The 27,602-nt window shown below is 37.4% G+C and overlaps 1 protein-coding gene across 1 annotated transcript in view; it reads right to left on the bottom strand.

The window, feature by feature from the left end:
* Positions 1-27,602, bottom strand: part of ATRNL1 (attractin like 1) — a 777,593-nt gene that overhangs the window by 97,771 nt on the left and 652,220 nt on the right. The window contains exon 28 of the mRNA XM_055300426.1: positions 2,235-2,349. Within this exon, the coding sequence (XP_055156401.1) occupies positions 2,235-2,349 (115 nt within the window). The remainder of the gene's footprint in view (positions 1-2,234; positions 2,350-27,602) is intronic.

Raw genomic sequence — 27,602 nt, 5'->3', positions numbered from 1 at the left:
TTATACCATTAACATTTACTTTACTTGCTTTATAATATATCTGTCCATCCATTCATCCTACTATACATCCATCAATACTATGTTTTGATGCATTTCAAAGTAGACTGCAGACAGCAGATAATACTGTATTTTGAAGTAGACTCAAAGAATATTCCTATAAAAATACCTAGAAAACATTTATTAGTTTTTTAAAAAAAGACAAAGAATAAGCTCATTCTGAATTATGCACACAGATATTCAATCTACAGGCTCTGTAAAAAGTATGGTAAGTTAACTCAAGGTTTTGTCTACCTGTATCAATACCATGGACATTTTCAGTACTCCCCCCAGTGTTGGGCTTTGTGAAGACAAGGGCTATGGATTATAGAGAAATAAGCTCTCTGCTACAGATCATCAGGGAAAATGACCTGAAATGTTAGCAAGAAGTTTGTTTTGTTTTGGGTTTTTTTTTTTTTTTGCTCTATACTCTAGTAGTTTCCTATTTATTCCTTGAGTATAGAAATAGATTTCTATGCCTCAATTTCCTCATCTACAAAGTGAGTGTTATAATACTGATCTCACGGGCTTGTCATGAGGATCAAATGTGAAAAATAAGAAAGCACTTCGTGAAGAGTAAAGCACTATGCACATCTAAGGTCGCTTTATCCTTAGTAATCATAATGCATCTGTAATAGAACACAGCTGAGGTAATGGTCCACACTGCTATTTGGTTCTTTCAGATCAGTCGAAAAGATTTCAAAGGTTAAAGGGTCAGAGTATTGGCAGGTGCCTTCACTCTGCCCATCAGTACATCATCTTGTCAAGGATCTAGAAGAACCTTGGTGTGTATCACACAGACTTGTTTTCATTAGGGAAGTGTTTGCTTTGGAAATCATCCCAGCCCTAAAACAATACTTCCATTAGCTGGGCACAGTACCCATAATTATCCATCTTATCTGACCAGTGCCAAACTATTCTACTTACTGCATGCCATTTACATTTACCTTGGTGGTTCTGAAAGAAGATCAAGGCATTCACTCATCATATGAGAAAGTACAGAGAATGTTTATTTCTTTGAATAAACACCTACAAATGAACTTTGGGTAGAAACCCCTGCAACAAGATATCATCAGGTACCATAAATGACAAGACTAAAAGTGATGGAAACCCTCTGTCCTCATATGGGAAAAACTCCTTTACATGAATATCTTAAGTTTATAGGCTATAAAGTAATGGAGCTTCCGTTTGTGTGTCAGGTTGGATACAAATCAAAAAAGTGAGGAGCAAGGTCAAAGCTAGCGAGGAAACCAAGAAGAGATAAAATAAGCAGAGAGGTGAGTTCAGCATCAGTTACTGTTATTGAGAACTTGCCAGATCTCTGACACTTTTTGCTTAAGGGGAATTGAAAAGAAAGACAGATCTGAAACAACCCTTGCCCTCAAGAAAGCATCCATTTCATAAGAGTTGGATAGAGCAAATAATCAGGAGACAGAAAAATTAAACATTGTAGTAAATAGAATAGAATATGAGGAATAAGCATGGTTTGTGATTTAATTGCAAATTATACTCAACACTGTGCATGTGTACAATGTGGACCACATCACAGCAATGAGAAGACCTCTAATAGGACACGTACAGTTAGCCCCAAATTCAAAATATGTTTTTCATGTAGGAAAAGGAGAATCAGAGGCAAGGCTTGTTGTGATTGGTGGGATGGTTCCGTGGCCCATGAGCTCCAGCTGTCTGGTGCTGATAACAAGAACCTATAATAAACATCCTGAGATGGTGGCATCAAGCTATCATCCTCTGACACCACTACACATTCCAAACATGCAAGTAAATTCCTTAATTTGCTTCCATATTTATAAAGCAAACTTCTAATCACATTTATAATTTGGCATCCTATTTGGGAATAAATAAGCTGCCCAAAAGGGTCAAAAACTTGTTTGCTGTGCTAGTGAGAGTTCTCACTGTAGTTACAACAACTTGGGGATGGGGGCGTTGTGAGCATATATACACAGGTAAATCATACACAAACACACACATTTAACATGTAGTTTTAGAGAAACACTAGCAAATCTGAATTTACAGCAATGCAGACTTCTAGATATTTTGTTAGAGTGTGCATTCTAATAAATTCTATCATGCTTTAAATTAGAACCATGTCTTCACTGTAGTGCCTGATACTATTATTTATTTCTCTTGGTTAGTCTGCATGTTTTGCTTAACTGCTGATGGTTCTTCATTCATCTTACCAGACTGTCCAGGAGGAGGGGCACCTGATGATCCTCGTGGTAGACAAAGAAACACAGTCAGAACAGCAGCTCTGTTCCCAGCACACGGTTCAATGGCTATTGGCTTGGGTGCTCCCTGAAAAAGAAAACCCAATTTTAAATTTGCATAATTGACATGACACTGTTATTTTACTTTTCTCCTACTTATGCTTCAGTCAACTAAATTGTACATTCCAAGTGGATGGGGACATACAATGTCTTATTTTTTAATAGTTCAATCAAATATTTCCTCAAAGTGATACTTAGTGTTTTTGTAGTGGTAGCCATTAACATTTAGAAGACTTTTTTTCTTGGGGAGTTAAGTATAGGTACATATTTTTGAAAAGCATGCTTTGTTCTATTTTTAGCTTGTTTCTTTTTCTTTAATAGACTTTATTTTTTAAAATTTTTTAGACTTTATGCTTTAGAGCAGTGCTAGGTTCACAGTAAAAGTGAGAGGAGGGTATGAGATTTCCCCTATACATTTTGCCCTAACATATGCTAGCCTCCCAAACCATCAATGGCCCCCATCTGAGAGGTATATTTGTCACAACTGATGAACCTTCATTGACACATCATACTCATCAGAGATCTATCGTTTACATTAGGGTTCACTCTTGTATTCTAGTCTATGGGTTTAGACAAACATAAATGACATGTATCCACCATTATAGTATCACTCAGAGTATATTCACAGCCTAAAAATCCTCTGTGCTCCACCTATGCATCCCTTCCTCACTACCCCAAAGCCTGGCAACCACTGATGTTTTTAGTGGTTCCACAGTTTTGCCTTTACCAGATGGTCATATAGTTGGAATCCTATGGAATTTAGCTTTTTCAGATTGAATTCTTTCACTTAGTAATATACACTTAAGGTTTCTCCATGTCTTTTCATGTCTTGATAGCTTATTCCTTTTTAATGCTGAATAACACTCTGTTGTCTGGATGTCCCACAATTTATTTATCCTTTCACCTTCTGAAGGACATCTTGGATGCTTCCAAATTTCCACAATTAAAAATAAAGCTACCACAGGGGGTGCTTGGGTGGCTCAGTCAGTGAAGCATCCAACTCCTGATTTTGGCTCAGGCCATGATCTCAGGATCATGGGATCAAGCCCCATGTCGGGTTCCACACTAAGCATAGAGCCTGCTTAAGATTTTTTCTTTCCCTCTGCCCCTTTCCCCCACGTTTGCATGTGTTCTCTCTAAAATATAAATTAAAAAAAATAAATAAGAATAAAGCTACTATAAACATCCATGTGGAGGCCTTTTTATGAACTAAGTTTTCGGTTCCATTGGGTCAATATCAAGGAGTGTGATTCCTGGATCATATAGCAGGAGCACATTTAGTTCTTTAAGAAACCATCAACTATCTTCCAAAGTTGCTGTACCATTTTGCATTACCACCAGCAATGAATAAGAGCTCCTCTTGCTATACCTCTTCACCAGCATTTGGCGGTGACAGTGTTCTAGATTTGGGCTATTCTAATAGGTGTGCAGTGGCATCTTGTTGTTTTAATTTGAATTTCCTATGATGATATATGATATGAAGCATCTTTTCATATGCTTATTTGCTATTCTGTGGGTCTCCTTTGATGAGATATTTGTAAGGTCTTTGGACCAGTTTTAATTGCGTTGTTTCTTATTGTTGAGCTTTAAGAGTTCTTTGTCTATTTTCGAAAGCAATTCTTTTCAGATGTCTCTTTTGCAAATATTTTCTCCCAGTGTTGTTTGGCTTCCCATTCTCTTGATATTGTCTTCTGAAGAGTAGAAGTTTTTGATCTTGATGAAATCCAGCTTAGTAATTATTTCTTTCACAGATTATGCTTTTGATGTTGTATCTAAAAAGTCATTGCCATATGCCAGGTCATCCAGGTTTTCTTCTAGGTTATTGTCTAGGACTTTAATAGTTTTGTAGTTTACAATTAGGTTTATGATCAATTTTGAGTTAATTTTTGTGAAGGGTGTAAGGTATTTGTCTAGATTATTTTTTATTTTTATTTTTTTGCATATGGATATCCAGTTGTTCCAGAACCATTTGCCTAAAAGACTATCTTAGCTTCATTGCATTGCCTTTGATCCTTTGACAAAGAACAATTGATTATCTTCATGGGGTCCTATTTCTGCACTCTATTCTGTTCCATTGATCTAATTGTCTATTCTTTCACCAATACTATACTGTTTTGTTTACTGTAGGTTTATATTAGGTCTTGAAGTCAGTGTCTGGCCTCCTGACTTCAGTACAGTGTTGGCTATTCTGAGTCTTTTGCCTCTTCATATAAAATTTAGAGTCAGTTTGTAGATATTCACAAAGCTGCCTGCTGGCATTTGATTTGGATTGCTTTGAATCTATAGATCAACTTGGGAAGAACAGACTTCTTGACAATATTTATTATTCATATCCACGAACACAGAATATCTTTACCTCTTCTTCTTTTTATTTTGTTCATCAGAGTTTTGTAATTTTCCTCATGTAGATACTGTACATACTTTGTTAGATTTATATCTAAGTATTTCATTTTGAAGGGTAGTAGTATAAATGCTATTGTATCCTTTGTTTTATATTCTGCTTGTTCATTGCTGGTATGTAGGAAAGCAACTGATTTGTATTTTAACCTTGTATCTTGCAACCTTGCTGTATTGTTTATTATTCCAGGAATATTTTTGTTGATTCTTTTGGATTTTCTACATAGATTATCACATCATGTGCTAATAAAGATAATTTCGTTTCTTGCATCCCAATCTGTGTAACTTATTTTTCTTTTTTTTTTTTTTTGTCATATTGCATTAGCTGCAACTTCTAGTACAGTGTTGAAAAGGAGTGGTGAGAAGGGGACACCCTTAACTTGTACTTGATCTTACTGGGAATGCTTCAAGTTTCTCACCATTAAGCATGATGTTCGCTATAGGTTTTTTGGCAGATATTCTTCATTAAGGTAAGGAAGTTCCTTTCTATTCTTAGTTTACTGAGAAATTTTACACAGTTTTAATAGGAAAAGTGGGCTAAATAGTTTATTATTTCCATAATAATAATTCATTATTTATCAATTTTAAAAATAACTACTTGCTACCATTCTCCAAACATGACAATTTATATTATTATTATAAATGTATAACTTTTAATATTTCTGATGTTTCAGTTGATAGCAGTTATAATTTTGTTATTAGTTTTCTTAATTGTTCAAATTGTACTATCTTTGGACAATGAGAATGTCTTCAAATTGGCTCCTGAGTTCTTCTGATATGATCACAAAAGCCTTTGATAGCTTCCTTGTCTTTTGCCTGTCTCAGACCTGTAATTAGACATTTCTCTAAAGAAACTTGCTGGGAAAGTAGTATTAATTCCAGGCATAAGAAGTATTTATTGCTACAGGTTTGGCCATTGTTCTAGGAAGTTTTAGGCAACAGAGGTCAGTGTCATAAATTGGATTCCCAAAGAAGCAGATTCCTTGTGAGACAGAGTTATTAGCAAACAGAGGTTCTTATGGTAAAATAATAATAATAATAAATAAAAAATATAGATGGAAAAGGAAGGAAACCTCATTAGACATAGGGAAAGGGCTGAACTGAGATGCAGGCCCAGGAGAAGACCTGGAGCCAGAAAGATCTTTCACAACCAAATTGGGCCAGGAGAGCCAGGCTGTTATACTCCTTCAAAGATCAGTTCTTACATATCACTGCTCTTGGGCAGAGTCATAACCTTGGACAAGGTGGCTCTCTGCTGTTATGGTAATACCTGAAGGGCTAACAGTTGAAGATAGTCAATAGGATTCCCAGAAGCAGGGCATCATGTCTTCACTGAAGGTGATTTGTGTAAAGTATCAATGTGCCCTCCATACTCTGAATGTTTTTAAAGAGGAAAAATATACCATGAATTCATAATGATATTGCCAATTCAAATTTAATTTGCTTTATTTAATTTCTTTGAGTTTTTGTATCTTCTTTCCTCTTACTTTGAAAATCTTGATACCTAGTAATACGGATAACTACTTTTATGCTACAATACAATTTAAATATAGTATTATATATTATATGTGATAATACAATTAATTAAAATTGAATTCTTTGTAGTTTTTTTTCCATCTTAAGGGTATATATCCTACTAAGAATATATTGCATGTTTAAATATTGCATATTTAATATTGCAGTGTAAAATCACTTGGAAAAAATAAAATAAAATCACTTGAAATTGGTCCTCTCTATGTGGTTTTGCCACTGATTCCATCCCAATTTAGGTAAGTTTGTGAATTCAGAGGCTGATTGTTTTGAAGGATTGTTCCCCTTTCCATTTTTACTTAATATTGCTTTCTAATTTTAAGATACTTATATAATTCCAGGATCAGATCTAAAAAATAAAGTACACTTAAAGACGTTTACCATCCACCTTTGTTCCCTTCATGCCGCTCCCTTTTTAGCAAGTTAAGTTTTGTGTGGATTTAAGTTCTCAAATCCTTGGAGTAAATATCAAGGAGTATGACTGCTGGATTGTATAGTGCCATGTTTCATTTAACACCAAATCCTGGCACAGAAAAGATGTGCAATAGGCCTACATTTGAATAAATGAATGCATGTCACTAAATTTGATGGATAGTCTGTGTGCCACAAAATTATGCAACTTTTGTTGCTTTCTCATAATTGTTTCCTGCCACCAATGATGTACTACGCAATACAGCTTATCTAATTAAATTATCATAACCCAAAATATTTTGTTAGCATATCTTTAATATCACTTCAGTGAAATACATGTCATAATCACCAATAAGTCACTTGTATAAATAATATGACCTTAGGAATAGAGTAAATGAAAATATGATAATGATACAGTAGTAATAACTAGTCTTATATTAAGTACTTACTATGGTTTAGGTATTCAAAATTCTTTACATATATTAGCTCATTTAAATCTTATAGTAAGAACACTGAAGCAAGGTTAAAATTACCTATTCAAATTTATACAAGTAGGAAGTAGCAGGGCTAAGATTTATATACAGGCAGGCTGCCACCTAAGTCCATCCTCTTAACCACACAATGTGGTTTATCAAATGTGTGCATGTACCAACAAACCTGCACCTACACACAGTGGATGTATGATTTTGTACATAAACTCATGTGTAAGCACACAAGTGTGTGAACAGATGCATTCCATGCACACATGTGTGGACACAAACATGCACAAGGGATTTAGGTTTAAATACAATGTCATCTCTGAGACAGTGAGGATATCTTTTTAGCATAGGAATGGTGATTTTGGCTATTTCACTGAAAAAACTGTAGGTGAGACGTGGCTGCCATGTCGAAGCAACATCTATGCATGAAGACAAAATAGAAGAAAAAGTGCCAGTGGTTTAATTATCAGGACAAATAATTTGTTTAGTTTTTTGTTGTTGTTGTTGATCATATTTGAACTTTTCAGAAGAAATACAGACATATGTAGTCATTCACCAAGAATATTTTAGAATACTGCCGTTTCCAGAAAGTTTAACGAGGCATTAAAGATAAAATATGTCCCCTTTCATGTAAAACTTAGACTGAAATTTCTGGTGACAACAGTTTTATGTGGTTATAAATGATTTCTCCTTTATAGCAACATAAATCTCATGTTTTAAAATTATCCTCATACAGATACATTTTGGGAGTTTTCAATATAAAGGTGAAAGTGGCCATGATGGTAGAAGTAAAGGGCATAAAAATCTTCCAGGAATATGCTGTAAGCCATGTTGCAATACTTGTATCAAGTTACATGATCTACAGTTTTACACTTTAAAGCTTACATTTAATTTAACAGACTTATTTTTGAAAATGTTAAGTCAAAATCAGCATAAGTACACAGATATTCTCCAATGATGTAAATATTTAGAGAATAGGCTTGTCATATTCCAAGGCTAACAGAAAAATACTATGAATGTTTTGAACCGTATTTCTACCTTCTGAAATTTATTCTAACTTAATAAATGCAAAGTATATGTAAAGGTCAATTGGTTAAAATATCTTAAGAGAAAATAAAATGAATTCAGGTTTAAATAATGGTAATATATCAGAAATATTAAAATTCTCTTTAATATACCTAAGAAATACTTATCCTTTCTACCATCATGTAAGGTTTTCCTTTTTGCTTTGTTTTTACGCTCAATGCAATAATTGGAACTATTAAAAATATCCAAATTTATTTTAAAATATTTGATTATAAAAATTAGAAGAAAATAAGTTTATGATTACAATAAAATAAAAGAAAATAACAACCAAAACCAGTTGAGAAACAGTGGTTCTTGGTTTAGGGGATTTAGAAAAACAGTAAACAATTTGAGAGTACATCATTTGATTGTGTTGTCAGGCTACCATTCTGCTGCTTTTAACACTAGAAGAAAAGGTTTTAAACATCAAATGCTAATGCCAAAAGCCCCAACTGAGAGAAAAATTAGTAAAAAATAACTAAATTTCAGGTGGAAAATGGATTAATTATTTAACATCAATGAATCAGCAACAAATGAAGAATGTAGCAAAATATCTTGACCACGGAAAAGGAACTATGCTCGTATAAAAGCCACTTCTGTAAAAGTGTCCTTACAATAATTCCCTACTATTAATTCTCCTGCTATTGTACAGAAAACATTCAGAAATTTCTTTATATTGATAAACTCTATGAAAAGAGCTTATAATTCTATTTTAAAATCAAATTGGCTTACAACTTTTTCTATTTTGGCTATAAGATTTTCATAAAAGGATATTAGCAAAAATATGAATTATTCATTATGTTAAAAATATTAGTGACTAGCACAGCTCTTTGATGCTTCTGGCAAGAATTCACATAACTTAAAAAATTATTTCTGAAGAATTTGTGGCAATTCTCATCTTTAATAAAGAATTTTAAATAAAAAAGAAAAAAAAACCCACTTTATAGCACTTGATTTTTGCAATGGAATATAGCAAAACCCCACGAATGATATTTCTGATACCTTGAGGTTTGCCAGTTGTTTAGCGATAGATACATAACCATGAATCAAAATCATTTCACAATGACATAACATGTTCACTGAACTGTGCAATTTATCATGCATTTTCCATGGCTGCCTCTGAAAGAGATAAGGTATGGGTTTGTTTGCCCATAGCACTCAGAGATTGTGATTTACTTCCAGGCAGTTTCGTATTTGTTGTACTGCAAGAAGCTGGTGTTAGACCGTGCCAGAAAATATCATTGACAGTTATATAATTAGCAGTCCTTGTTTATTAAGCACACAGCAGTTTTAGAGTGAAAAAGACTTGTTTTGTTCACTCTAGTGGTTTTGAAACTATTGTACTCATTTTTTCAAGTTCTTGTTTTTGTAGGCAACAATTCTGTGTTATCTCTCTCCATTTTTCAGCTATTGAAGACAAATAAGTTACCAGAGAAGCTTCTGGAATCATAAGGATTTTCAAGATGATAATTCTTAAAATTTATAATGACTGAAAAGAAATATTCTGAAAGTGAGGCTACCGTTTGACATAGCCTAGGAAACTGCTACTGTAAGAATCACATGATGCTTGGAAGATACCAATGGGCAAAATGGGCTATGTATGTGTTCTTTCTTTCACTGGCCTGCTCAAAGAGTGAGTAAATGCGGGAGTGATTCACTTCCAGAAATCACACCGAAGCCTCATCACTGGAAACCCTCAGCCCAGCAGCAGAGGATTTAATAGAATTATTTGATGTCCTTGGACTAGTCTTAACATTTAGGTAGGGTTTAGTCTAATACTCTAGACCTCAAAACATTAAAAAAAAAAAAAGATGTTTTCTTTCTCAAAAATGTTCCCAACGTAAGGTTGCAAATTCAAATTCCTTCAAGGGCTAGATGGGTAATTCAATAATAGCTAATATTTTTTTATGATTTTATTTATTTATACATAACACACACACACAGAGAGAGAGAGAGGGAGAGAGAGATGCAGAGACACAGGCAGAGGGAGAAGCAGGCTCCACACAAAGAGCCCAATGTGGGATTCGATCCCTGGACTCCGGGATCACACCCTGAGCTGAAGGCAGACGCTCACCGCTGAGCTACCCAAGTGTCCCAGCTAACATACATTTCTTAAGTGCTCACACTATGGGTTGTGCTATGCTACATGCTTACATGAGTTTAACCTGACTCCATGAGCTACAAACTATTTCCATTTTACAGATGATGAAACTTAATCACAGAGAGTTTAAGTAACATAACCAAAGTTGCAGACCTAATAGGTGACAAAAGCATGATTTGGAACAATGTATGCTTGTGCTTGTATGCCTAACCACTAAGCATAATGTCAGTATAATCGGTAAGAAGACTCTCTTAACTTCGAGAATAAGACAGTAAAAAGTGGTGGGTACTGGAGTGAACTGGAAAGTATAAGGTTTCTTTAAAGACATTGAATCTCAAAATTGTTGCTGTCAAAAGATGACATCTATGGGTTTGGTGGCTGGCACTCTGTGATTTCTATAACATGGAGTCCAAAATGGCATTTCAGGGTTGCCATACTCTTATATCTACCCACTCATCAAACACCATCTTTTATTCTGTGCAAGCTCTGTATTTTAGTCAATATAAGTAAGCGTTCACTATTCAACAACTGTGTCCAGGGTTTCCATAATCTGTGTTGTCTTCACTCATAATATCCCTACTGTCTAGGAGATCTTCCTAAAGGCCTTTAATTTTTCTAAGATTATTCATCCCTCAAAGCCAACTCATCCATGAATCCTTCCTTGGTTGGAAGTATTGAATCTCTCCCCCTTTAGTTCCTTAATTATACCTTATATGGCCCTCCTCATTTTCCACCTTGAATGATACTTGCATAAATACTCTATCATCCCACTGAAATAATCTCTTTGAGGACAGGCCCAGTTTCTTATTCATCTCTACTGCCCCTGCACTCACTTTCTCTCTTTGAAATGCCTACGCATGGTGCCTGTGCCACCTTTGGGAATTGACATGTTATATGTCTCTGTCAGACTCCCGCTCCACCAAGCTAGATATCATGTTGGTTCCTCTTTGCTTTACCTATACCTTCTATCAGAGTATATGTTTCACATGATAAGTGAATGAATCAAAGAATAAATGAAATAATCACATATTAGCCATGACTCAGTTTCTCCAAATTATGGATATTAAGAGGATAATAAAACATTGAAAACTAATATTAACTAACATTTGTTGAGTACTTACTAGGTTTCAAGTGCTGTGTTAAGCATTTTACATGCATTATCATATTATTTTATAAGATGAAGAAATTAAAATTCAGAGAGGTCAGATAATATTCTCAGGGTAGCAGAGTGAGGGAGGGGCAGATCAAGGGACAGACGGAAACTCAGATCTGTCTGATTCTAGCATCTTGGTTTTTAACTACCAGATGACACTGCTAAAAATACAGCTTAAAATGACAATATTTCATTCTTTCAGCTTGACTATTAATAGTAGGAATGAACTTAAGATATCAGTTTTAAAAATCATACGCATATACCTGCCTCATTCTTGACCAGGGTTCAGAACACTTGAATTCTTGGGCCAGCTCCGCTACTATGTATTTATGTGATACTGGGCATGTTACTAAGTCATTTCCCCAACCGAGAAATGAACAAGTAGGTTATATGATTTTTAGGGTACCTTTAACATTCTATGACTATGATTTATGGACAATCTCCAGCATGTGTGACATACTAATATCTAACACTTTGTCTAAGTACAGTGAAATTTGAAATTTCCAATCTTTAGCAATTTTTTTTCTTGTTCAGTTACTTTAAGTGATACATCTAATTTTTAAAGCATATTATTATACCATATGATGAATACATCACATAAGACTAAATGGCCACCATCGCATGCCAAAAAAGCAATTAGAAAATTGAATCAAGAAATTAAGGATTAATGTGGTATGTTATACCCGTCAGCAGTAATAAGTGTTTTGACAAGGACAGAATAAAGTCTGACAGTGTGCACAAATACTAATCTGATATATGAGTGAAATATTAAAAATGCAAACAACTGCACATTAATCACTCTAACATTTCCCTACGAAACCACTTTTAATGCTATTCTTATCAGAATCCATCTATAAATAAAAATGAGTCTTTTCAACAGCTTGCACAACTTGGTATTTGCAGTTTAATGAGTGTTTATATTGATATGAAATTTAGTTTTTAGTCACATTAGTAAAATAGAATTAATTTACTGAGCATAGAATTAAGTCAGCCTGATGGCTTGGCTTACAGCTAATCAAGGGCGTCAATTCCATAGGATCAACAAATACCAAGACTCCAGATCTCAAGCACAGATTCTCTGATTTCATTGTATACACTTGGGAAAAATGAAAGTGAAAATAATATTCCTTCCTTATTTACTATTTGCTTTGCATGAAATGATAAAGGGAAATAAAACACATTACCAAGCTTTACTCACTAAGAAAAGAATTCATATTAATAAAAGAAATTAAGTTGATGGACACTGTCAAAACCAGGGTTAAACTGCATTAGAAGCAAATTCAAAGAGAATAAAGTATTACATATGGGAATAGGTAAAGGAATAAAACATAATATTCACAGAATCAGTATGCAGTTCTTGAGATTCCAAAGGTATTCCAATTGTAAGCTTAATTTTCATACTGTACCAAATATTGGTTTTTTTTCTTTGTTGAAATGCCTCCATGTTCAGTCTCTGTTCAAAATCTCCCGTTACACACACACGCGCGCGCACACGCACACACACACACACACACACGCTTATATCTATAGTATAATACCTGATTCAACCGAGCTTTGCTGTTATTTTAATTGTGTGGCACTTATATGGAGAGTGAAGAGGCTGGTTGTGACAGCAGTAGTTTTACTACTTAGTTTTAAAGAGATAGTTAGGTCCCAGAAAATGAGGATATTATTTCATTTGGAGATATTATATAATCAACCATGCTTTACTCTGCATTGGTCAATAAATATGAAGGAGGTGACTTTGAACACATTATTTTTAAAAGTTGATTCCTGATAGTATTTCAAAATTTTGAAATAGATAATTTTCAAAGATTTTATTTACTTATTTGAGGGAGAGAGAGAGAGCGCGCATGAGGTGGGGGGGGGGCAGAGGGAGAAGCAGACCCCGCTGAGCAGGGAGCCTGATGCAGGGCTCCATCCTAAGACCCTGGGGATCATCATCTGAGCTGAAGGCAGACACTTAACCCACTGAACCACCCAGGTGCCCCTGAAATAGATTATTTATTAAACAATTGCCAACCTGCACTTTTCTCCAGTGCAAAAAGCAAGTTATTCACTACACTTCATATATTAATTTCAAAATTGGGACCATCCTTTTTGACCTCGAGAAGCATTAAGTGTGAGAGACAAATGTGCCTGCCAAATTGATTGACTTCCCGTCTTGCTTAAGCCCAGCTCTGTGCTTTTGTTCAGGCCATTCTATCTACCTAGACTACTTGCCAACATCTACTATTTCTACAAGATTTGGCACAAAACTCATCTGCAAGAAGCCATCCCAGGTCATCCTAGGCCGCTCCATCCTAGGTCCTCCTCACTTTACTTTCTCTCAATATGTAGGAGTTGGGGTGTCAGGGTGGCTCAGTTGCTTAAGCATCCCACTCTTAATTTCTGCTTAGATTACGGTCTCGGTGCCATGGGATTGAGCCCCATATCAGGCTCCGTGCTCAGTGCAAAGTCTGCTTGAGATGCTTTCCCTCCCCCCTCCTTGTTCTTGCTCTCTCAAATAAATAACTAAAATCTTTAAAAAACATAATTAGGAATGTATCAGTTTTTCTATCATAACCATTACAGGAAAGCATAATATAATGGCTAAGAGAACAATCCTTAGCAACCACTGCCTGGTTCCAGGTCCTGCTCTCTCATCCAAGAGACATTGGTTAAATCACAACTTCTCTGTGCCTCAAGTTTCTGATCTAGAAAATGGAATAACTATACCTTCCTCACAGTGTTGTTATGAGGATTGAAAAAATTATGGCAGCCTGGGTGGCTCAGCGGTTTAGTGCTGCCTTCAGTCCAGGGCCTGATCCTGGAGACCGGGGATCGAGTCCCATGTCAGGCTCCCTGCATGGAGCCTGCTTCTCCCTCTGCCTGTGTCTCTGCCTCTCTCTCTCTCTCTCTCTTTCATGAATAAATAAATAAAATCTTTAAAAAAATATCATCTATCCATCTATCATCTATCCATCTATCTGCATCTATATGTCATAGGGCAGAGACAGTATTTTTAAAATCTCTGTTAATAGTTTGAAATAGATTTATTAAAAAATTCAGCCTCCAGGAGAGAATTTTATTGATGGCTTATAGGGTGGGGAAAATCCAATCTCAGTGTCAAACTTCCCATACATGTCACATCAATACTGCCACTGAAAATCTGCCTGTTTCCCATTTTTGTTCTCTGCTTTTATCAGGGTGTCTAATCTGACTGTGAGTATTATGTGTTACACAGAGTGGACTTTCCCTGGCACCTAAGACTGTGCTGTTCAATAAATATTTCATGAATAAATGGATAAATAGCCACCAAATGGATATTTGTTTTTTCTTTTCCAAACTGTGCTCAAGGTAAATCTCTAAATTTAGTGGCAAAAGTTACAAACAGAAGCTCAATCTATTGCGGATAGATATAAACCAGCAGGAAAGTTAGAAAATCAAGATGTTGGTATTATCCTCTAGGCTGGTCTGTTCCAAAACACACTATATTATTAATGCAAGATGTGACCTTAGCCATGTAATTAATAGGTCAATTCAATTTAGAAGGCAAATGTGCTAGGCCCCTGCTGGCACGTGGGGGTAGAGTGTTCCACACACCCAGTGCCTGCCCTGGTGGGGCTTCCCTCAGCAACTATGACTAAGGGCTGAACAGGCTCACAGACCCTTGGAGGTGGTAGAGGGAGTCTCCTGGGGAAGGATTTTACCTGGCAGAGGATGACTAGGAGTTCATTAGGAGAATGACGAAGGATGGACATTTCTAGCATAGGGAAAAGCGTGAATGCAGAGGTACAAAGGCACATAGCTTATTTGGGAAATTGCTAGAAGTTCATTGGGGATAGAGCCTAGGAAATGTTCGGTAGGCAGGGATGAGAAGAGACTAGATATGAACATTGGGGACCTCTGTGAAACAGGTCCCTCATCAGCCCCTCAGCACACTTCTTGGCTGGGATGGCTGAGATCATCAGTACCTGCCTCGAAAGGCAGACTTAGATGCTCAGATGGAACCCTAAGTGTAGCACATAGTGGGTCTCTGTGTGACCTTCATGAAGACATGGTTAAATAATCATCCCAAATGGATACCAGCAGACCTTTCTCTATCAGGAGCTCACAGTACTCTTTTATTAAACTATTGGTCAAATCTGTTATATCAAGTGAACATTAAATTAAAACATTTATTCCTGAAACTTCAATCATAAAACTAAATCAAGAAGCACTGTGAAAACTAACTGTCAGCAGAAAGAATAAAAGTGCAGACAAGGCAATATTCTTAATGAGGAATCAAATGTTAATAGATCCAGCATAATAAATGACTTTCTACTATGATTATTAAACCAATCACAGCAGTAATAATAAGTAACAAAAGCATGGACAAAACTCTGAATGAAAGAGTTTATTTGACTTGTTACAAAAACATGTATGCAATTAGGATACAGTAAAACCTACCTGGATTTCTTAGACAATGAGTTATTGTGGCTGACAGAGTTTTCCCAGGAAGCTGAACATTAACCCTATGGGGGCCAATACTTGGCTATTTTGGGTTTTCTGTTCTTTTTTTTCCCTTAAGTGTGAAATCTCTTAAAATAAATAACCATTTAGAGCACCTAGGTGGCTCAGTGTTTGAGTGCCTGCCTTCAGCTCAGGTCATGATCCCAGGGTCCTGGGATTGAGTCCCCCATCAGGCTTCCCTCAGGGAGCCTACTTCTCCCTCTGCCCATGTCTCTGCCTCTCTCTCTGTGTCCCTCGTGAATAAATAAATAAAATCTAAAAAATAATAAATATCCATTTCCCTTCTTTTCAAACAGACTAGAATAGACTAAACATATTTTAACACTGTCTTGATATCCCATGATCACCATTTTAAATATCAGTTTTCACAACATGGTGAAGATACATGGAGTTGCAAATGTATGCATGAATATGTACCTTATAGCTACAGCTCTAGGGATTTATTTTCTTCTTCTTTTTCTTTTTTTTTCCTAAAAAGCCACCAATGCTAGCTTCATTTTTGCTTGTCTTTCTATAAGGCAACCTGAAGATTGCATGGCTGCCGGTGGCTAACACAACTACTTTTCCGTAAAGCTCATCAATGATGCAAACACTAAAGTGACATTCTTCTCAAGGAGTTTTCTCATCCTCCCCAATACCTCTACCCTATTGTTATCTGTGTGCCATGACCTGTCAGCATTATTCAAAATCCTGATGCATGTCTGTATCACCAGTCCTATGGACATCTTCTTAACAGTCTGTAACAGTCCTTCTATGTCCCTTGAAGTTTGTGGGCAGAGTAGCTTTTCTAATATCAATAATTTTGGTGATACCGTTTGGGAGTGATCTTATTTATAAAGTATAGATATATTCATTAGGCCCAAATGCCTTTACTGCATGTAAAGCAGACTTAGGTTAAAATCTTATGGGATCTTAGGCAAATTATTTAAATTTACTATGCCTCATGTTCTTTAGATGGCAAGTAGAATTTATAACACCAATCCTGCAAAGTTACCCTGAAGATGATAAAGGACAACATATGAGTAAGGTATTTAGCATAGTGCCTGGCAAAAACACAGGTGTTTATGTTTTTTGTATTAGGTCAAATCATTTGCAAACACAATTTTTAAAGTCACATCCAACTGAATATCAGTCACGTTATCTATCTTCATACACCACCCCCCTTCCCCTTTGTTTTGGTGATTCATGGCAGTGTAGTAAGGAGGTTAATGTGTACAGATCTTTTCTTATCTTTCCCTCCTGGGCACTTTCATTCACTGAGACTTGGTTCCAAAGTGCGGAACTGGTATTGCAGTGTCTATACATTATAGTTGGAATGAAGCCCCAAGTTTGCAGGGAAGATGATAATTGATCAGGACAAGTGGTAGAAAGTTTGGGGGGGGGGGTAAGCTATTAAAAAGATAAATATTCCACTGAAACCTTTTGGCTTATACAGCAAAGAGAAAACTATCTTATGAACGGATAGGCTCCTTAAATGTGCTTTTATGTGTCTCTATGTGGCCTGGGAAGCCTCTTTGCCCCACTAGCTCTCTCACCATTATTTGCTAGATTAAATTTCCTTAACTTTATAATCAAAAGGGCTGAGAGGGGAAAAATGAAAGTGAACAGCAGGCAGAGGATGCTTTTAGCAGAACCATGGAACACTCAGTCACCCTGGTCATTCTCAGGGTCTTTGGAACCGATGGGGCAGGCTTTCTGCCCTGCCTAGGACCTCAGACATGTAGACTCCTTACATGACCAAACTAAATATATTTGTATAGCATTCCTTTTGGCCTTTCCTGTAGATGATTTGATTGTGTGAACTCAACTACCTCATCAGAGCTTGCTTTAAAAATGAAGTACGTAGAAGTGAATAAAGTATCTCTCCAAATCTTTTTTCCCAAAGCTCCTTTTTCAGTATGACTAAAAATTAATGGTCAGAGTCTGTGTAATGATCCTTCTTTTGGTTTTACTCATGCTACTCCCTCTTGGTCCTACTAATTATCTGATTGATTAAACTTTTGAGGAGCCTTCTGTCACTGGGCGTGGCCCACTGAACACATCTGGCTCACTGTGTTTTCTTTAAAAAGGAGAGCAGGTTAATTAAGATTCATGGCACAAATAAAAATGCCAAAGGGGAGGAAATCCTGTTTGTTTCTCACATTGTCTCTATAGCAGATTGAGCAGTATCCCCCAAAAGGTCATGCCCACCCAGAACCTCAAAATGTAACCGTATCTGAAAACAGGGCCTTTGCAGATGTAATTAGTTCAGGGGAGTTCATACTGGATTAAGGTGGGTCTGATATCCTTTTAGAAAGAGAATAGGCCATATAGAGGTGAAACCTCCATGAGGAGACCAGAGACAGCGGAGTGACACAGCCACATGCCAGGGGATGCCCAGGTTTGTCAGCAGCCACCACAAGCAGGAGAGTCTTGGAACAGGTTCTCCCTTGGGGCCTCCTAAAGGAACCAACCCTGCCAAAGCCTTCATTTCAAACGTCTGGCCTCCGGAGCTGTAAGCAGATAAATTTCTGTCGTGTTGAGCCATGACGTTTGTGATAATTTGTTATGGCAGCCATAGGATACAAATAGTCTCCCTGGTCACAATCTGACCTCTAACAGAGAGTATTGATTGGTTGCCATCTTTCTCTGCTGTTTTGGAAATGATCATGAAGTATAATACTGAAACTGTGACTAATACCAATCCCTCAAGGCATTTCCCCTCTTTTGGGGTCATTCAAGCTACTTTCATTTGAGAAATAAGCCACATATCACATAGCATGGCAAATGTCAATGGGAAAATTCACTTAATTATGGGAGTTTTGTGATCATCATAAAATTGATGACATTCATAAAATTGGAAATACTCATAATAACTACTCCTTAGACTGTAGACATAGTATATGTTGTATGTCAGGTTTCCCAGGAAACGGATTCTGAGACTCTGAGATTTGTGTGCAGGAAGTTTATTGGGAAGTACTCTCAGGAACATCCATGTGGGGTGATGGAATGAGAGAGATGTGCAGATGGAGAAGGTAATTTGTGATAAGTGGAGTGGTCATTTAGGGTTGTATCAAATGGAGGCAAGAAGCCAATACCTCAAACACCTCCACTGATATAGGGAGGTGGCACAGTGTTGGGTGGGGCAGCTTCTTTCAGCAGAGTGCAATTCCTGGAGAGGGACCCTTAGCTGTGAGCTGTGAGAATAACAGGCTCTGTCCCGAAGGAGACCCTAGGCAGTACATTCCAGGCCCACCACAGTATTAATGGTTCTAATAAAAAAATGTCCTTGTTAGCTAAGAAAGTGACTTTGGCCAGATCCATACACAATGTTATAGTGCAAATAAGGCTATTAGACATGTACACTTTTGTTTTTCACGGGGTTTTGTCAAGCTGCTGTAATACTGCCATCACTAATCTTTCCATAAGAATGCCTGCTCTTTGGGACCATGGCTTTCCTCTTTAATTTTTCCTATCTTGCCTGGCAAACTCTGATGGTTATTTTTCCCTTCGGAAAAGGGCAAAAATTATTATCTCAGTACTAACTCCTTGGCTAGGTCAATAAAGAACTGAGAAAGCATTGCTTACCCTTCACACTTAGTTTTCAAATGATTCAATGTATCTTATTTTTTGTTAAGTCATGAAGCTTCCAGAGAAAGAGGTCATCCTTATTTTGCATGCAGGCACAGTGGAAGATGAGAAATTAATTAATATCACTGAGGTTTTATAAGGTGTCAAAAGGAACGGTAGAGAAAATACCAATTTCTTCTTTTGCCCTGCCAAATCATACACTTTCATTAAACTATACATTTATACACTTTTATTTAATAATAATAAGAAGAACAAGAATGGCAACTATTATTCCTTGAGCACTAGTTATTTATTAAGACTCTCTTGGGCAGAGCGAGTAGGTGAACTAAAAAGCAGTTACTGGACACTGTGCTAAATACTAATATATGCTATGAGTATTAGCAAGATTACAGATTTTTTTAACCCAGAATATGATTAAGTCTTATGTGGTTATAAAATGTACTGTTACAAATTAAATACTTTGGGAGGTGCATTTCCATCAATACTTTTATATAAAGGTGACCTCCTCTCACAATAAGGCAAGAAGATACATACGAGGGTATAATTCCTCTCCTTGAGAATGAATACCTGATAGAAGGAAAGAGGGTAAGGTATGAGATAACGTAACTGTAGTACTACAGTACAGACATCTAATTAGAGAAAAAACTAGGATGATGTTTCCTTATACAGATTCTAAACCTAACACCAGATACATGGCTGCTGGCAGTCTATTCTGTTCAAAGCAACTGATGATATTATATAACTTAAGTGGTTGACAGTTTCATTTCTTAGGCTAAAAGAATAAAGAAGCGGATATTCTGGTCTGGTTCTGATTAGCACAGAACCAAACAGGAACGCAACAAGAACTTTCAAGAGCATGACCATGCTCTTTTAGAATTTAAAATACTGGACAAAAATAATACGTTCATCCTACAGATACTTTTTAAGCACATACTTTAAATAGGACTATTGTAGGCATTAGGCAAAGAAGAGTGAACAAGACAATAGGATCTTTCCCTGTACAGAAGGGAAGAGGATGATTTAAAAACACATAAATATTTAATGTAACATCATAGAAGAATAAGTGATTAGGGCAGGTTAAGGGAGATCATGAGAGGGTACAGGGAAGGCCTCTCAGAGGAAGTGAACTGTACACATGATCTGAATGAAGTAGAAGGTGGGGGTGAAGCCATGTGAAGAGCTAGAAGCCAAGGAGAAGCAGCAGTAAAGGCAAAGGTCCCCAGGGAGGAGTGGAAACAGTGCCCTCAAGCACCAGCAAAGAGATCAACAAATGGATTTGGGCAATGTAGGATTTGGCAAAGTTGTGGTCATAAGGTTAAAACCTAGAGATTTTTGTTTTGGTTTCCTCCAGCCTTTGTCTGCTGCTTGTGTGCAGAACTGGAATAGACAGAGAACTGGGTCAATTCGGTTTAACTGAGGCTAGAGGAAGTATGAGAGGAGACAGGAGCAAGGGAGGGAGGCCAGTTGTTGGGTGTACTGAAGGAAATACAAAGTAGGGTGAAGAGAAGATTGCAATGATGAGGGAAGGAGGTGTTCACATCTAAGAAAGTGCTTGGGTTTATGGATTGGAGGTCCCCGTGAAGATCAAAGACTGTGAAGTTGAGGTTAATAGAGTAAGTGAGCTGGAACTACAGAGGGGAGGGGTCAGAGAGCAGGATGTATGAAATCCAGTATTTGGAGGCAGTGATGGCGTAGCTTCCAAAAAAGTAGAGAAGTGCATGCCCTGCTTTCAGGTCTAGTGGTGGAAGGGCCACAGGAATACCTGCTGAGAGAGGTGCACGGGAAGTCGTTTCCTCAGGGAACAGCCAGGTCTGAATTAGAGCAACGAGGTAAAGAGAACATTGTTATCAGTTAAAGAGGCTGAAAATACAGGGGTTTGCTTCATGACACTGGGAGTTCCTGAAGGCAACATGGAAGATTTTGAGGGGCAGGGTCGAAGCAGGCAATTAGGTCACAAAACAAGAGGTACCAAGTGCTATGAGATGCAGACAAGGATACTAACATCTAGGAAATTAAGTTTCAAAAAATTCAGGAAAAATATAGGTATAGTCCTAACACTAAAGAACCTAAAATAATATGGCTAAAGAGACAGGACGTAATCTAAAACAACAGAAAGGATAAAGGAGGAACTTTGTGTCCCTTCTAATGGATGGCAGGTAGCTAAGCTAGAGCATGCAGCATCAGAATCAACAGGCCTGTTGGGGGAGCAAGTTGTTGGAGAGGGCCAAGGATGTGGGGATTGGAAGGATGCGATAGACAGCTGGCTCTTGAGAATCACTGATTTTACTCTAGGTAAGGAAAAGGTCAGTTGCAGGTACATCCATTATGGTGTACAAGTGAAGTGCTCCAGCAGTTGGGCCGGGTACTGACAGGAAGAATCGTTTTCTAAGAAATATTTGCTTCCTTGTATTTCTTCACCAAGATTCATCCAGGTAATAAATACAAGTGGTGAAAGGTAGGTCACTGATGGCGATGACACAGAGCTTCCCACCACAGCTTTAAAAGACAACACATTGTATATCAGAATTCAGAGCAATTAGAACACAGGAGTCAACTTTAGTAGGGGGTTGGCATAGGACAGAGGTTACAACGATAGCTTCTGATTCAATGCTACCTAGAGGCAATTCTTGACCCCACCCCTTACCTGTGTAGACTTGGGCACATTTCTTAAACTCTGTGCTCAGTCTCCTCATCTGTAAAAGGACAATAAGTATACAATCTACTTAATCAGGTTGTTGTGAGGATAAAATAAGCTGATACTTTTAAAGTGTTTAGGCTCCTGCCTGACCTAGGGCAAGTGTCCAGTAAAAGCTAGTATTGTGATTTTGTTTTGTTATTTTGTAATAGTCTGTTTAACTTATCATACATTTTATTAAAATATTTATTTATTTATTTTAGAGAGTGGCAGCGGAGAGGCAGAGAGGGAGAGAGAGAATCTTGAGAAGACTCCCCACTGAACCCAGAGCCCAACACGGGGCTTGATCTAACAGCCCTGAGATCATGACCTGAGCCAAAATCAAGAGTCGGACTGACTGAGCTACCCAGGAGCCCCAAACTTACCATACATTTTTACTCTTAAAATAACTTATTCTGGACAGCCCGGGTGGCTCAGCAGTTTAGCGCCATCTTCGGCCCAGGGCGTGACCCTGGAGACCTGGGATCGAGTCCCACATTGGGCTTCCTGCGAGGAGTCTGCTTCTCCCTCTGCCTGTGTCTCTGCCTCTCTTTCTCTCTGTGTTTGTCATGAGTAAATAAATAAAATCTTTAAAAAAAATAACTTATTCTTATAACTCTGTTTAAATATTCTAATTTATAATAGAACATTTCAGGGTTATATGTGGTTCTGATATGACACAGACTTTGAGGACCTTCTTTGCAGGCAGGTATATTGTACAATGAAAAGCAAAACCAAGTTTGAACCCTTGCTTTACCACTTACAGACCATGTGACATTAGGCTCAAGTGTCTTCAGCTGTAGAAAGGAAATAAAAATAGTGCCAGTAACTCATGGGGTTTTTGCAATGATTAAACTAGAAAACTTATCTATAAGTACTTGGTATACTGTGTGGCATAAGGTAAGCATTCAATAAATGGCAGCTATATTATTTAGCCCATTTTTTCTTCTTAATTAGAGATACCTTAACTGGCCTACTTATTATACTTGAACATCATAAATTCTTAGTTTGCTATTTCAATTTCCTTTTCTTCTCCTTTCTTACATGTCCTGAAAGAATTTTTTTTTAATGCACTAAAATGAAATACTGCATCATGAAAATACCTGTGATGGTCATTTTCAATTTAGAAGGGAATTACCTTGCTACTTAACTGCATCTCACAACCATAGATCTTTGTCTGTTGAGACTATAATTTATGTTATTGTCAGAGCTGGGGCAGGGGCAGCCAGGGGTCAGTCAGAGACAAGCTTCAGAGGCACGGATTTGAAGCAAACAAGGACAGCATAAGTAAGGAGAGTTAGAGAAGAGTTGGTTGTGGATTTAGAAGTGGTATGCATGATTAATGGTGGTGATTTTTTGAGTGCCCAGAGCTTTCCTTGTCTGTGCAATGTAAGCAGAAGTGCTGGGACTTGAACCCAGGCCTGTCAGGTTTCTAATGCCTAGATCTTTCTCCCTTCTCTGTCTCATCTAGAAGTTCTGAGATGCCACAGGAGACACATGACTATTTTAAGTCCAAGGCTGAGAATCCAGAGATCCTATAAATTTAAATAAATGAGACAAGAATAAAAAGAATGTCAAGTTATGAAGAAAGGTAAAAAGAATCTCCAAACATCTATCCCTCCTTCAGTACGTCCTCTGGTTCCTGGTGATAGGAGTCAATCTTCCCAACTGTGCTGGTGGAAGCAACAGGCCACTGGTAGCTCCTCACTAAGATGAGGCTCACCCAGCAGAAGCCATCAGTACTGACTAACTGTGAGAAAATTTTCTATTTTACATTGGCTCCCAGACAGTTCTCTGACTAGTTTTATTTTCAAAAGGACCATGCCCCCTTTCCACGAACCTAAACATTTTTAAAAACATAAACCAATTTTTCCAAGTCTAGCAAACACAGCCCTCAAGTTTTTCCATGTCTTTAGCTTTTTTACCCTTTATTTGTCTCAAAAAAGAGAAGGTAGGATCTATTAATCTCTGTAAACAGCTCTTTATTTCCTGACATCACCTTAGAAAAAGGCTATTTGGATAAGATAAAATTATTTGTCAGAGAATTTAGTCATATCATTTTTCTTGGCGTTAACTGTAAAGTTACTTAATGCTTTTTTAGTTAATAGCAAGTAGTTATGGTAATTTTAAATCACCTCTTCTTGGTGTTAACTGTAAAGTTACTTAATGCTTTTTTAGTTAATAGCAGGAAGTTATGGTAATTTTAAATCACCTATTTGGATAACAATCTCTACTAACCCTTTCTGTAAGCACCTAATAGTTGACAAAACTATTTAAAATCTGACTTTACTCTTACAGCTACTCTGTTGGGTGGTTAGAGGAGCATTTACTGTCCAAACTTGACATATGACACAACTGGGGCTCTGAGAGTTAAGATTTGTAGAGACAGAAATTGCCATGTTATGCCGGCAGGTGCAAGAAGTGAAGGTGTACACAACGCCTCCTGGACTCTTCCCAGTACAGACACACATCTTCCCAACTGATCTGCTTTCCACATCCTGCTCCACCCAACCCCATGTCCTTTCCATTGGAGGAATTTTCTTATGATATTATGTGGTCTCTGGGCTGTGTCAGGCCCATCCATTTGCACTCATCTGTGAGATATTTTTTCCTATTTATTAAGGAGTAGCGACAACTGTAATCTGTTGACAGAAATTGTAGATCTCATGTTCTGCCTCCTTTAACAATTCCGTTCACTACTGTAACTATGGAAGATGTAATATGGAGAAGTTGACGGGAGATGCCTAAAAGGAAGGAGGACAAGATGCACAAGGAAGGAGGGGACCACAAACAAGCATCTTTGTTGTCACACTTTCTCTTGAGCAGTAAGCAGTTGGTAAGGGCACTGAGGGAAACCTCCTGGTATGGAACCATGTAAGAAAGGGGAAACAAGCAAACATCAACAAACAAACCAATCTGCGTATGTTTCTTAGCAAACAAGGGAAAGGTGGTATATTTATTCAAGAAAATGGCTTGTCTTGATATTTTCCACAAAAGATGCACGCGGGCAATCTGTGTAGGAATACAGAAGGGAACGGAGCAGTAGACAAATAGAATATGTGACTCAGTGGGAGCTCACTGGAGTAAGAAGGCAAGTCCTGAACTGTGTTTTTTACAGGTTTCCATCTGCATATTTTCATATGAAGTAGAGAAAAGTCACTCAGGCAGTGAGGATGGATGGGTAGAAATTAGCTGACATCTGAAGAGCTGTCAATAAGCATGACTGGCCAAAAGGAATTCGTTTTCCATGAAAATGCCCAAGAAGGTTGAGTGGAGGTGCTCCAAGGGGAAGAGTTCAATTTTGGAAGCTTCTTCAGTATGTTTCCAAGGGCTCCTGGTTCCATCTGAAATCTTGAGTGTAAAATAGTCCCAGCTCTGTGCCTTTTACTTGAAAAGCAATAGATTTCCAGATAGTGCAATATTTTCTGACAGAGGGTCTGCATCTCTCTTACTTGGAGCTTAGGAATTTGTGAGGACAAACCCAATTTGAACTATCATCATCGCAACTCATCCCACTCAAGCAGATGGTCAGACTAAAGCCTCTAAAGCTTATTGCTGCAAAATCTTGGTAACAAGACAGTCATTCAATAAATGTTTATTGAGCATAGCCTATGTGCAAGATACTGTAGCCACGCCAGATTTCTTATTACTCAGTGTGCTGCTCCATATAATGAGAAGGTTGGTCTTGCTGAATTCCTAATGAAGAGATGCCTCAAATCTTACCTCAACCACTTCCAACAACATAAGGAGAAAACGAGAATTTATTCTGGCTGTAACTCTATCTCTACAAGTTCTTAGGTCACTTGGCCAGATGAATTTGTTTTTGCTAAAAAAACCTTTCGTTTGTTCATTTGTATATCCACACACCACATATTTATCGAGAGGCTGCAATACACCAGACACTACCCATATGTGGCTAGAGCTGCGTGCCTTTGTCAGTATTAGGGAGGAGAATTTTACAGTAACAATGGATTATCTTGTTGCAGGTCTATTCATTAAGCAATAATAGCTAACACTTACTGCACTTGCTGTAAAAGAGGGTCAGTCTTTATATTAAGTGTTTTACCCAGACCAAGTTGAATTTCTATCACGTAACTAAAATTATGGAATATTAGTCATGGAAAGTTAAAAAAATTAGGGCTGAGGTGGCATTACTGTATGTTGAAAAATGCCTAAGGAACTATTCCCAGGATAATCTGACAAGAGGCTGAACTATTAAGAGTATATCTTCTAGGGCCATCTAGTGTTGACTATTTTTCTGCTTTAGCTCTTAGACAGTCCCCAGCGCCAAAAAGGAAAAGTACATATTCCCTGGTCCTGCACTCCTGAAGTGGAATTCCTTGTGGCATAAGATATAGGGACTTGGGAAAGGGCATCCTTTTTTAGCTTGAAAGAATATGCTAGCTCAGAAGGGGAAGGCATAATATATACCAGGGAGCCCTGTGCTGCTTGGTTCTCAATGCAAGCAACAATATTTCATTTTCTTTCTTTCTTTTTTTTTTTAAAGGAAGCTCTCTGAAATCTCCTGAAGAAGACTGTAAATATGGAAATCAACATAAACTTGATCATATAACACATATAAACCTTTCTAACATTCCTTTCTATCCACCTGCGTCTCTCGCTGTGACAGTCTCTCTTTTTGCTGGCTCCTGTTAAACCCCGTCCCAGGCAGGAGCTAGTTTCTTCACATGCTGCTCCATCAGTCCTCTACCTAAGTCCTCTCATGCCCTCAACTTGGGTTTGCCAAAAATTTCCCTTATCTTCCCTAGATTAGGGAAAATGTGTAGGGACAAAGTATCATCTTGCTGTAAATCTGGTCTTTCCTTGCATTTTTTTTCCCTCAAATGCTATGTGGCACATCACTCTTGTGCTCAAAATACTTTATAAATCATTACCTTTTGCTCCTGGTCCTCATGTGATATTTATAGAGGAAAATTCTACAGATAGGAAGACTGCAGAAAAGAATGATTATAAAATAATGGCCTTGTGCAGAAGTCAGGACTCTCTCCTTAATCCAAGCTCCTTTCCCCTAACCATGCTGTCACTAATAACATAAAGAATTTAGAGAGGGCCAATAATGTGACATCACATCTTTTTAAGCAAGAATTTAGTAATGCTCTTTTAAACTTAGGCAAAAACTCTCAGATGTCTCCTTTAGGGGCTGATCAGTGCATACAGATTTCACTACTTTCACAGACTGGATTGAGGTGAAACCTAGCAGCCATTTAATACACGATTGTGAAGGTTAGATTAGCAAATAACTTCCCCCATAAATAGACTTGTGAAATAGTCATAAAATTTAGGGAGGTAAATACCATGACTAACATTTGAGCTCGCCCAAAGAATGTGGAGATGTAAAACATTAATAAAACCCTGAGAAGTCTGAAAGCAAACAACAACAAAAATA

The sequence above is a fragment of the Nyctereutes procyonoides genome, unplaced genomic scaffold (assembly GCF_905146905.1).
Source record: "Nyctereutes procyonoides isolate TBG_1078 unplaced genomic scaffold, NYPRO_anot_genome, whole genome shotgun sequence".
Classification (NCBI taxonomy): domain Eukaryota; kingdom Metazoa; phylum Chordata; class Mammalia; order Carnivora; family Canidae; genus Nyctereutes; species Nyctereutes procyonoides.
Note: the sequence above shows the minus strand (reverse complement) of the source record. Positions and strands in the feature narration are given on the sequence as shown.